The sequence below is a fragment of the Bos grunniens genome, chromosome 23 (assembly GCF_055505025.1).
Source record: "Bos grunniens cultivar Pamir isolate PY7600 chromosome 23, Bosgru_T2T1.0, whole genome shotgun sequence".
Lineage (NCBI taxonomy): Eukaryota > Metazoa > Chordata > Mammalia > Artiodactyla > Bovidae > Bos > Bos grunniens.
This window is the reverse complement of record NC_141187.1, coordinates 43,025,107-43,038,382: the sequence shown is the minus strand read 5'-3', so window position 1 is coordinate 43,038,382 and position 13,276 is coordinate 43,025,107. Positions and strand designations below refer to the sequence as shown.

Genomic DNA, 13,276 nt, shown 5'->3' with positions numbered 1-13,276 from the left:
CCAAGATTTCACGGCTGTAGGGGTGAGGACCAGTTGTTTTCTTAGACAACAGAAAAGTTTTAGGGGTCAAAGGTTTTAGACCTCAGAGAGCATCATGGCCATCTACCAGGCACTCGCCACACGTCCCAGACGCTGGGACACAAGGATGAAAAAGAGAAACCGCGTGCTCAGAGGGCTCAGAGTGGAGGGAGGCGCGTTTCAGAGACAACACAGCCTGACAGGGGTGAGGGCCTGTGAAAACCAGAGGAGAGGCATCTGCCATAGACGGGTGAGTGTGAGGCTCGGCGAGAATGTGTGTCACGGGGGTCGGGGCGGGGGAGCAAGCTGGCTGTGCTGCTTTGCAGCCTCAGTTTCACTCAAACAGCTAAGATTCAAGGGCGCTGGGTCTAATTCCTTCCCTTAGCTGCTAGATTGCCATGTGACTTTCTAAGTTCGTTTCTGTAGCACCAACACAAGGAGCAAGTTTCAAATTCCATGGATAGAGGAGCCTGGTGGGCTACGGTCCATGGGATCTCAGAGAGTCAGACGTGACCGAGCGACCAACACTTTCACTTTTTCTTTTCCGGAATTTCAACTTGCAGTTTTAGGTTTGCTGCTAAGTCACTTCGGTCGTGTCCGACTCTGTGCGACCCCATAGATGGCAGCCCACCAGGCTCCCCCGTCCCTGGGATTCTCCAGGCAAGAACACTGGAGTGGGTTGCCATTTCCTTCTCCAATGCAGGAAAGTGAAAAGTGAAAGTGAAGTTGCTCAGTCATATCCAACTCTTAGCAACTGCATGGACTGCAGCCCACCAGGCTCCTCCATCCATGGGATTTTCCAGGCAAGAGTACTGGAGTGGGGTGCCATTAGGTTTACTAAGATGCAAATTTTGCCTGTTTTAAATGAATTTGTTTGACCCACAGATATTAAATCCAGAAACATAAAAAAAAATTTTTTTAGCCACATGGTATGGCACACGGGACCTTAGTTCCCCAGTGAGAATCACTCAGTTGTGTCCGACTTTGCGATCCCATGGACTATACAGTCCATGGAATTCTCCAGGCCAGGATACTGAGTGGGGAGCCTTTCCCTTCTCCAGGGGATCTTCCCAACCCAGGGTCGAACCCAGGTCTCCTGCATTGCAGGTGGATTCCTTACCAGCTGAGCCACAAAGGAAGCCCTTAAACTTCGGGTAAAGTGAAGTTCCCTTCACTCAGTTCCCCAAACAAAGATCAAACCCGCACCCCCTGAGTTGGAAGGCAGAGTCTTAATCACTGGACTACCAGGGAACTCCCCACATTTTTAATACCCTAAATTTTAGCTCTACTAAATATCTGTGCTTTTGTATTTGGTAGGGTCTAGGGCTTAAAAAGACATGGATTTAGGAGGAAAAATTAAATTTTATTAAAAAGTTAAAATGTGGCAAGTAGTTTAGCACTTCTCTTCAAGAACATTTTAGGTAATGATTTTTATCATAATTGATATATCACTGTAGATCAGTGTAAGTCTGGAAGACTGATAATGCAGTTCATAACAGTTTTGAATCTGTCTTCAGGGGCCGCATACAACAGCTATTACCTGTGACTATGGAAAGCCTAACCTGAAACAGCAAAAATCTAAGTTTTAATCAATGAAAAATTACATCTAAGATTTTCAGAAATGTCATCAATGATACCTGAGGAATATATATATGGAAAGGAGAACAGGAAAAATGGTGTTAATGTATCAGTTGCTGTACAGATTATTTTTTGTTATTATATTAAATGGAAAAACGAGTGGGAGCCTCAGCCTGGATGCTCGTGCTACTGGCCCTGAAGAAGGAGTAAGTGTTCAGCTCACTCTGTTAGAACTAGTTTGACAGGGTCTTACAAGACGATCATAGCTAACAGGATTATTTAAAGGCTATTTCACTTTGATTAGTGATAAAAACTAGAAATAATTACATTTAATACAGAATCCATTTAGCTCTAAGCGACTTGGTCCCTTTAGCATCACGCATGTTATCCTCAGCATGCAGGGGGCTGGGTAACAGAGGGGCTTTGACGTACAGGCCAGCAGTGTGTCCCTGTGCTGGACGGCAACCTGAGGCTTAACGTGCTCGGGAGAGTCCAGGGTCACGTTACGGCTCCTGCCCAACTCCCAGTTCTCCCCTTCACAAGTTTCAAAGGCTCCTGAGGACTTACAGTTTAACTCCCTACCCGAGCATTCAGGGACCTCCCACTCCCTGCTCAGAGACTACTTTTCCAGCCTCACCACCACCCTCCTTCACGACCGCTCATCACTCCAAGGAGGGTCCCGTGTGTGCCTGCCTGTCCTGAGGGGTCTTTGCTTCCCCCCTCCCCAACCCCACATTTCCCTGGCAGGTTCAGGTCAGAGCTCTCTCCCCCTCATCTGTGCTTCCATTGGCCCATGAACCCTGCCCAGGACTCCTACTCTGACATTATGCCACTATTTTGTACTCTTATCTTTCTCAGCATTCTGTAAATACCTTAAGGGTAAAGACTACATCTTTGCAACATCCAGTCCCATCACTTCATGGGAAATAGAAGGGGACAAAGTAGAAGCAGTAACCGATTTCATTTTCTTGGGCTCCAAAGTCACTGCAGATGATGACTGCAGCCACAAAATTAAAAGATGCTTGCTCCTTAGAAGAAAAGCTAGAACAAACCTAGACAGTATATTAAAAAGCAGAGACATTACTTTACCAACAAAGGTCCGTCTAGCCAAAGCTATGGTTTTTCCAGTGATCATGTATGGATGTGACAGTTGGACTATAAGGAAAGCTGAGCACTGAAGAATTGATGCTTTTGAACTGTGATGTTGGAGAAGACTCTTGAGAGTCCCTTGGACTGCAAGGAGATCAAACCAATCAATCTTAAAGGAAATCAGTCCTGAATATTCACTGGAAGGACTGATGCTGAAGCTGAAGCTCCATACTTTGGTCACCTGATGCAGACTCTGATGCTGGGAAAATTGAGGGCAGCAGGAGAAGGGGGCAACAGAGGATGAGATGGTTGGATGGCATCATCGACTCAGTGGACATGAGTTTGAGCAAACTCAGGAGATGGTGAAGGACAGGGAAGCCTGACGTGCTGCAGTCCATGGGGTCACAAAGAGTGGGACCCAAATTAGTGCCTGAACAACAACAAAACATCTGGTCTGCTGAATTCAATTAAGAAGGATTTCTGGAGATACAATGATTCTATCACTCTAAAACAAAGAATAATAACCAAGAAAGCAAATCTATGATTCGTATTCATCTAATTTACATATTAGGTTATGCTAAATTTTGTCAATGAGCAAATCAAACATGGGCAGAGAACTCTGAAAACACTGTTATCAGTGTATCAAGTTAGGCCCAGTGAGTTAAAGCAGCAGCAGCCACGGAACCTTTCCATTTTAACTTTTATCAGGCTTGAGGTCAGTAATAAAATATGTAAGAACTTCACTGATGAACATGAATTTTCCTCCCTTTTTATATGAAAAACTTTACCAAATGCTCTTTAAATAATAAGCATATATATGGTATGTACTCTGAATATTTTATATTGAATTTAAACAGGCGGAGATTTAATCTCCCCGTCACACCCTGCTCATCTTCTGCTAGGAAACAGTCACAGATTTGAGTAAATCTGGTAACCAGACTTAGAATGCACGTGCATAAAACACTAGCAGGCCTTCACAGGCACAAAAGTACCTTCACAAGAAGTTCCAGCCTCACCATTTTGCTCACTATAACAACAGTATATGTCTCAGTTAGTGATCGGTGGGGAGGATGGGTGGAATTTTATTGGGAAGGGCCATCTGGGAGAGCCTGACAGCTGTGCAGGAAAGAGCGTCACAAGCCCTCATGTGGAGACCGCCCCAGAGGAAGAGCTGTGCTGTCTGGAATTTTCCTTTGTGCCATTTTCAGATACATACTATGTGCAGTGTGACCACTGACATATGAAGAGTGGAGCAGCACATTAAAATTCATAACTTCACATTTAATGAGTATTTTCTAGCAAAAATAATTAGCCTCAGGGAACAAAGAAATCTTTGCAAACCCACAGGTCACAGGAGGCCAGGTACTAAAGGACCACAAGAGTCTTCAATGCTTTCGTCACTTTTCGCGTGATAAGGTAATGATGGTGTGGTAACAAGGAACTTTGAAGAGTGCATTAAAAATCCATCATGAAACAAATGAGATCTGTGCAGTATATACTAAACCGTGTCGAAAGAGAGCTAATATGTCCCTTGAAGGGTCTAATCTCAGAACATAACCTGGACCATAAGATAATCTGCTTCGTGAAACCGTAAAAACTGTGACGGTCTCCTAGCTAGATGCACTCTCAAATTCTGTACAGAGAAAGCAGAACGGCAATGTATCCGGTCAGGTCAGATTGAAAGAAAGAGGCAAGCAAGCTCAGTACAAGGCTGTCATTATCTTACAGAACTGTGTTATCTGAGAATTAACAGAATCTTCTGTTCTAGATGAAGGTGTCTTTTTAAGTAGGTCATACAAAATAAACTAAGCAACAGAGAATTCAGAAAAGCTCTTGACATTTTAGACTTTAAAAATAGGAATAGGATTAGACCACCCTCTAGTGGACATTCAGGAGAATTCAATAAACATGTTCCAAACATCTTACCAGTTTCACAGTAAAATGCACAGAACAAGTGTTGTAGGGAAAACCACTAGGCCATACTTTCTTCAGTTTAAGTCTGAATTTTGCAATAGGAGCTCATGATCTGAGTCACAGTCAGCCCCATTAGTGACCTGGATAACCACAGTGGTGTGGTCACTCACCTAGAGCCAGTCATCCTGGAGTGTGAAGTCAAGTAGGCATTAGCAAGCATTACTACGAACAAAGCTAGTGCACATGACGGAATTCCAGCTGAACTATGTCATATCCTAAAAGATGATTCTGTAAAAGTGCTGCACTCAAGATCCCAGCAAATTTGCAAAACTCAGCAGTGGCCCGAGGGCTAGAACAGGTCAGTTTTCATTCTAATCCCAAAGAAGCGCAACGCCGAAGAATGTTCAAACTACCGTACAGTTGCACTCATCTCACACGCTAGCAAAGTAGTGCTCAAAATCCTTCAATCTAGGCTTCAACACTACGTGAACCAAAAACTTCCAGATGTACAAGCTGGATTTTTAAAAAGGCAGAGGAACCAGAGATCAAATTGCCAACATCCGTTGGATCACAGTAAAAGTAAGAGAATTCCAGAAACACATCTATCTTTACTTCATTGACTACGCTAAACCCTTGACTGTGTGGATCACAACAAACTGGAAAATTCTTAAAGAGATGGGAATACCAGACCACCTTACCTGCCTCCCGAGAAACCTGTATTCAGGTCAAGAAACAACTGTTAGAACCCAATGTGGAACAATGGACTGGTTCAAAACTGGGAAAGGAGTACGTCAAGGCTGTCTATTGTCACCCTGCTTGTTTAACTTACATGCAGAGTACATCGTGCAGCTGAGCAACAAGAAAGTGGGTGGGTCAGTCGGTAAAGAATCCACCTGCAACGCAAGAGAGCGTCTGCAATACAGGAGACCCAGGTTTGATCCCTGGGTCAGGAAGATCCCCTGGAGAAGGAAATGGCAACCCACTTCAGTATTCTTGCCTGGGAAATTCCATGAACAGAGGAGACTGGCGGGCTACAGTCCATGGGGTCACAAGAGTCGGACATGACTTAGTGCTAAACCAAGAAAGTGTACAGAATCTGGAGGACAATATTCCATTCTATCCTTACACACTATTTTTCAATATACAGAATACTACACTGTTCTCACATTTCACACCAGGGTTTTGTACTCTTAACTACTGTGTTCAGTTCAGTCGCTCAGTCATGTCTGACTCTTTGTGACTCCATGAATTGCAGCACGCCAGGCCTCCCTGTCCATCACCAACTCCCGGAGTTCACTCAGACTCACGTCCATTGAGTCGGTGATGCCATCAGCCATCTCATCCTCCGTTGTCCCCTTCTCCTCCTGCCCCCAATCCCTCCCAACATCAGGGTCTTTTCCAATGAGTCAACTCTTCTCATGAGGTGGCCAAAGTATCAGAGTTTCAGCCTCAACATCAGTCCTTCCAATGAACACCCAGGACTGGTTTCCTTCAGAATGGACTGGTTGGATCTCCTTGCAGTCCCAGGGACTATCAGGAGTCTTCTCCAGCACCACAATTCAAAAGCATCAATTCTTAAGCGCTCAGCTTTCTTCACAGTCCAACTCTCACATCCATACATGACCACTGGAAAAACCATAGCCTTGACTAGACGAACCTTTGTTGGCAAAGTAATGTCTCTGCTTTTTAATATGCTATCTAGGTTGGTCATAACTTTCCTTCCAAGGAGTAAGCATCTTTTAATTCCATGGCTGCAATCACCATCTGCAGTGATTTTGGAGCCCCCCAAAATAAAGTCTGACACTGTTTCCACTGTTTCCCCATCTATTTCCCATGAAGTGATGGGACCAGATGCCATGATCTTCGTTTTCTGAATGTTGAGCTTTAAGCCAACTTTTTCACTCTCCACCTTCACTTTCATCAAGAGGCTTTTGAGTTCCTCTTCACTTTCTGCCATAAGGGTGGTGTCATCTGCATATCTGAGGTTATTGAGATTTCTCCCGGCAATCTTGATTCCAGCTTGTGCTTCTTCCAGCCCAGCGTTTCTCATGATGTACTCTGCATAGAAGTTAAATAAGTAGGGTGACAATATACAGCCTTGACGGACTCCTTTTCCTATTTGGAACCAGTCTGTTGTTCCATGTCCAGTTCTAACTGTTGCTTCCTGACCTGCATATAGGTTTCTCAAGAGGCAGGTCAGGTGGTCTGGTATTCCCATCTCTTTCAGAATTTTCCACAGTTTATTGGATTCACACAGTCAAAGGCTTTGGCATAGCCAGTAAAGCAGAAATAGATGTTTTTCTGGAACTCTCTTGCTTTTTCGATGATCCAGCGGATGTTGGCAATTTGATCTCTGGTTCCTCTGCCTTTTCTAAAACCAGCTTGAACATCTGGAAGTTCATGGTTCACATATTGCTAAAGCCTGGCTTGGTGAATTTTGAGCATTACTTTACTAGTGAGTGAGATGAGTGCAATTGTGTGGTAGTTTGAGCATTCTTTGGCATTGCCTTTCTTTGGGATTGGAATGAAAACTGACCTTTTCCAGTGTAGGACAAGCTAAATTGTGTAACATCCATCCAAATCCTCTCATCAAAGACAATGGTTTTGTAAATCTGCAAAGGCCAGAGAGACTCCCAGAAGAAAGTGAGCATCCTGGCGGCAGCTGCCTGGTCTTGTCCACTGCTGTGTCCCCTCAGCCCACAAATGGTGCACGGGACTCACAGACGCCTATCACGTACCAGGCACTCTCCCCTCACTAGGGGCCCTCCAGCTACCTGGTGAAGCAGGTTCTCTCATCTTCAATCCTAAAAGCAAAGAAACTAAAGCTTAGAGCAGTCAGGAAACCTGCACAGAGTCTCACAGTTAGGAAGCTGGGGAACTGCGGTCCAAACCCAGATCTGAAAGTCAGTTCACAGCCCGTCTTTCCCAATTCCCGGCATACCTTTATTATCTCTTTTTTTTTAAATGACAAGCCTCACCAGTGATGATCTATTACACAGGCTTTGTAAGTTGGATGGATCACATCCCATTAAAAAAACAACATGAGTGGATTATCTGTTCTTATTTAATTCCTGAGGGAGCGTGTAATCAGGAGTCATATTTATTAAGCCACAGGATAGCACAGCTAAAAGCATCATCAAAGGTCCAAATTGCTCACATCATATTAATCCCTTACTCTTTAATAAGGGCAGACCCTCTAGAGAGCAAGGCAAGACTAAAAGAGTTAAGTGGCCTCAGAAATACAGGGACTGAATGGAGATGGTATTAGATTTGGGAGTGAAAGGGTAAAAAGTTCAGAGAAGAGAATCTTGTGACTACATATAGATTAGTTACTATTTTCTTCTAAGTAATTTTTATTTTTCATTATTGCTTGATTAAGCTTTGTAATACCATATCAAAGTAATTAGGTAATAACAAACAGCATTCTGAGACTACCCCCCAAAAGGGAAGCTATCAGGGTTTCCCTAGTGATTCAGTTGGTAAAGAATCTGCCTGCAATGCAGGAGACCCCAGTTTGAATCCCAGGTCAGGAAGATCGCTGGAGAAGTGATAGGCTACCCACTCCAGTATTCTTGGGCTTCCTTGGTGGCTCAGCTGGTAAAGAATCCGCCCGCAACGCGGGAGACCTGGGTTCCATCCCTGGGTTGGGAAGATCCCCTGGAGAAGGGAAAGGCTACCCACTCTGTATGTTGGCCTGGAGAATTCCATGAACTGTATAGTCCATGGGGTCGCAAAGAGTTAGACACGACTGAGCGACTTTCACTTCACCCCCAAAATAAAGAAATCCACAGTTTATGGGCAAGCATTAAAACCAAATGATTCAAATTTCTAAGAATGGTGCATAATCTCATTAAAATGAATTCATGAAATACGTTAATAATATAGACATGTACTTATACAAGCCAGCAAATTTGGCTTCCAAATGTTTTCCTCAGGCAACGGCAACAGCAGAAATAAACAAATGGGTCTAGATCAAAGTATAAAGATACTTGTACAGCAAAGGAAACCATCAACAAAATGAAATGGCAACCTCCTGAATGGGAAAAGATACTGCAGATGATATATATGATAAGGAGTTAATATCCAAAATAAATAAAGAACTCACACAACTCAAAAACAAAACAAACAAAACAAACAATCCGATTAAAAAAATAGGCAAAGGACCTGAATAAACATTTTCCCAAGGACCTGAAAAAACAGATACTTGAAGAGATGCTCGACATGGCTAATCATCAGGAAAATGCAGATCAAAGCCACAGCATCACCTCACACCTGTCAGAATGGTTATTACTAAAAGACAGCAAGGGCTGGCAAGGGGCCCTCGGGCACTGTTGGTGGGCATGTAATTTGGTATAGCCCCCACTATGGAGAACAATATGCAAGTTCCTTGAAAAATCAAAAGTAGAACTACCATATGATCCAGCTACTCTACTCCTTGGTATTTATCCAAAGAAAATGAAAACACGCACGAGGAAAGAGACACGTGCCCCCGCCATGGTCCCTGCAGCATTTTAGTTACAACAGCCAAAACATGGAAGGAAACCGAAACGTCCCTCAGCAGAGGAATGGGTAAAAGAGATGTGGTACATACATTCCACGGAATGTTACTCAGAAACACACAAAATGAAATAATGCCGTTCACAACGACATGGATAGACCCAGGGGGTAATATGTTATGTGGAGTAGCTGAGAAAGACAAAGACCATGTGATTTCACTTGTATATGAAATCTAAAGAACAAAACAGAAAAAGACTCGCAGGGACAGAGGACAAAGTGGTGGTCGCCAGAGGGGAGGGCGGTGGGGCAGCTGGATGAAGCGGGTGAGGGAGACTAGGAGGCACAAACGTCCAATATAGAGCAGCTCATGGGGCACAATTCACAGTAAAAGGAATGTCCATAACATTATAATAACTGTGTATGGTGGCAGATGGCTACTAGACATAAAGTGGTGATCAATTCATAATGTATATAAAGGGTGAAAAAAGGGAAAGTTACTCAGTCGTGTCGGACTCTTTGCAACCCCATGGGATAGACAGTCCCTGGAATTCTCTAGGCCAGAATGCTGGAGTGGGTAGCCTTTCCCTTCTCCAAGGGATCCTCCCAACCCAGGGAATGAATCCAGGTCTCCAGCATTGCAGGCGTATTCTTTACCAGCTGAGCCACCAGGGAAGCCCAAGAATACTGGAGTGGGTAGCCTATCCCTTCTCCAGAGGATCTTCCCGACCCAGGAATTGAACCAGGGTCAATCGCTATAAAACACAATGTACACACAGTGTACATAAGTGTCCAGGTGTGCACACAGTGTACGTAAGTGTCCAGGTGTGCACACAGTGTACGTAAGTGCTCAGGTGTGCACACAGTGTACATAAGTGTCCAGGTGTACTATGTTGTACGCCTGAAACTAATATAATATTGCAGGTCAACTATACCACCATGAAAAATAAGAATTAAATTATTTGGAAGTGACTGTCAAGACTGATACTTCTGCTTTAATTTAATTTGCTTTAATTTAGCTTTAATTTGCTTTTGGTGGTCGATATTCTCAGATTAGTAAAGACAGAACTCAGGTGAGCATTTGGGAAACTCGTTGCATTCATTTAAAAAGTCAAAATTCAGTTTCTGAAGATGGTATCACATCACTAAACATCACTTCTTCAGGATAGTAGAATCCTAATTGAGAAGGAAAATACACTATATTCTATCTTAAGTAGATTTAACTATGAGAATAATTAGAACTGAGGCCAAATGCATTTAATCAGCAGAGTGGCATCAAACAAATAATATTTATAATCAGAATTTACTCTCAGCTGGAAAGGAAAGCAGGATAGTATCATAGGTGGATGTCTCTGCAAAGAAATACACAACCATTGAAAAAAAAAGACTCAAAGAGATACAGGAAGAGATGCTGAACAGAAAATGGCTAAAAGGAATATTCCCCCAGGGTCTTGGAGGCTTTTTCTGTCAGTTATCAAAGGCTTGAGAAGGACCATTCCTATACCTACAAGAGGGAAATAAAGCCAGAGGGCCTTCCTCCTAAACCGAGTCTCTTTTCCCCAACCCTGCTTTCAGAAATAACAGAACACTGATACCAGGGCTTCAAGAACGCGGGTCATGGGGTCTGCTGACAGGTGCCACTCCAAACGCCTCGTCCTCCACTGAGCACGTCATCACCGCGGCTGGGACCCTGGATGCACACCTACTGTGTGTGACCCTGAGCAAATCTCCACCCCTCCAAGCCCAATTTGCCTAAGCTGTAAAGTGGGATAACAACAGCTACTTCTGCAGGGATCTTGTGAGGATTGTAAATAATGTCTGTAAATCACCTAACCATCTCCGACATATAGTGGGTGCTACAAACGTTAGCTATTATCATCACCAGCGGCATTCCACATACCAATGGGGCTCGTTTTATTCACACACACAAGTTTTATGCTTCGCTAATTACTTGCTTTGTAAACCAGCTCTGTTTTGCTTTTAAAAATGTAGTATTGAGAAAAGGAAGAGATGATGGGGTAGCTTTATACCTTCTTACTTATTAAGACTCAGGTTATTAGCTCAAGAAGTTCATCTCCTATGTAGGTAGCCCCTACCTCTTACTTCACTAAGATCTTAAGCTTGGTTAGAAAATAATAAGCCAGAATGTTATACTATGATGTGGCACTGTCTAGGATAAAAGTCAATTTTCTGAATATAAGCCCAAGAAACAAATATCAGCATGATTCATCCCAATAAAAACAAAAAATAAATATATAATCTTCCACAAGGTATAAAGTTAGCCAAACAGGTACCCTCATTTAATTGTATCTGTTTAATCTTTTATCAGTTTAAGGAGAAAAAAAGAGCATATTTCAAGACATGAAGCTCTGAACAAACCCAGTATTAAAAGCAACAACTTCCAGAGCACAGCCGTTAGTCATAACAAAGCCACCATAACCCCTTCCATTTCCCACGTTTACACTTTTAAACAGAGACCTAAAGTCAGAAAGACAGCCCCGAGTCACTTTAAGAATCAAGAAAAGTATGTTTTCTGAGCAGATCGGAGGCAGAAAAAGGTAGTGGTGTATTTTAAAAATCATTTCCACATTTTAAATCATCGCTTTTTTGTCAAATCATCAATTAATCAGAACATGAAATTAATTGGAACCATTTCCCTTCAAATCCTGTTAAGCAATAAGATTAATGTATTCTTAGAAAGCTTTGGAGTCACGCCAAATTATTTTCCTTCCTAGAAGCAGAGTCTAGAGGCAAACGGGGAACTTACTCAGACTTGCCGTCAGGGATTCTAAGTCTGCGATGAGGCCTGGAAGCTGCTGAAGCTGCTGCTGCAGGTCCCGGAGGCTCGCCTGCTTCTTCTCCCAGTGCGCGGAGAGCATGACCACCTCGCTGTCCACCCGCTGCAAACGGAAGGGGAGGGTCAGGCCCACAGGACTGCAGACACAGAGGTCAGACCGGCGTAATGAGAGCCAGCCCGTGTTATCTTTAAAAACCCTTCTACTGGGGTACAGACAACACAATACTCTGAGGAGACTGGCGTTGTTTTCTTTCTTAGAAAAGAACCACCTTAATATCCAGTGCAGAAAAACCTCAAATTACAGGTTGTATCGGTGCATCTTAACCCGGGAAAGAGAAAGTTGAGCCATGACCTTAGAAGTCACTTCTAACTACACCCTGTTTCTAAGTAAACCATGTATTTGCACAATTCAAATCTAGAAAAAATAAAACAGAAAACAGCCACTAACAACTGAAAAGAAAACAAACAAAAACAAACCCCAGACGTAATGAATGGGTAATTATTTGCCTTACAAAAGGACTTCTTTTGAAAGAAAAGTTCCCTAATGCATTTAGAATATACCATGATTCAGTTTCCATTTAAACAGGAACGTTCACTGAATAAAGCAAGATAAACGGTACTTGTATACGAAGGAATCACTGAGGCAACTGAACAATTTCAGAAAAAAAGGAGAACAGGATTTATACTAACAAATTCAGAAGTGAAAGGTTCCTAATAGCAGGGATGCGAGACGCTAGGCTAGCCTAAAATAATTCTGACTTCTTTTCCGGAAGACTTAAGCAGTTTCTCCCAGCCAGTTTTGTTTTGGTCCTAACATGGTGAGAGGGGAAAGGGCCTACGATAAGATTTAGAAGGAGCATAGAGAGGTCATCTTTTGAAAACATCACTAGTGATGAGTAGGAAGTGTGGAAGATTCCCGCATTTTGTACAATAAAGACTGCAAAATTCATTATATAACAAAAGTAAGTATATCTGAACTTTATCTGTAAAATATAAAGTTTTAATATAAGAGTTCACAGTTAAGTTATATAAAAAAAGGACAATTTACACAACGTATGATGTTTCAAGAGTTGAAACACAAATACAACTGATTTTTACTGAATCTCACTAAAGAAAGATCTTTCAGAGGAATAAAAGTATCAAAATAAGATACAAAATTATTTGCATTGTTTTAGCTTCTACATTTTAATATTCCAGGAATTCACAACATTGAAATAAAAACAATAAAGAGATCAGAAAGCTGTCCTGTTTCCTCACTTTATCCCCACCTCACCCCTCTCGCGGTTGTCAGTCAGTCCACGTTGGAGGGGTAACACACACGGCCTCACACACAAGCCTCAGCTGAGCTGGAGCGGTGACACCGAGTGCTGCTCCAGGGGCATGATC

General features: G+C 42.8%; 1 protein-coding gene across 17 annotated transcripts in view; it reads right to left on the bottom strand.

Moving 5' to 3' along the window:
* DTNBP1 (dystrobrevin binding protein 1) overlaps positions 1–13,276 on the bottom strand; it is a 191,300-nt gene that overhangs the window by 62,416 nt on the left and 115,608 nt on the right. For 11 of the 17 annotated variants that reach the window (XM_086370226.1, XM_086370232.1, XM_086370224.1 and 8 more), the window contains one exon: positions 11,861–11,993. In XM_086370226.1, the coding sequence (XP_086226352.1) occupies positions 11,861–11,972 (112 nt within the window). In that variant the 5' untranslated portion in view covers positions 11,973–11,993. Of the gene's footprint in view, positions 1–7,337; positions 7,404–11,860; positions 11,994–13,276 lie in introns of all 17 variants that reach the window. The other 6 variants (XM_086370222.1, XM_086370216.1, XM_086370218.1 and 3 more) reach the window with 1 other exon arrangement.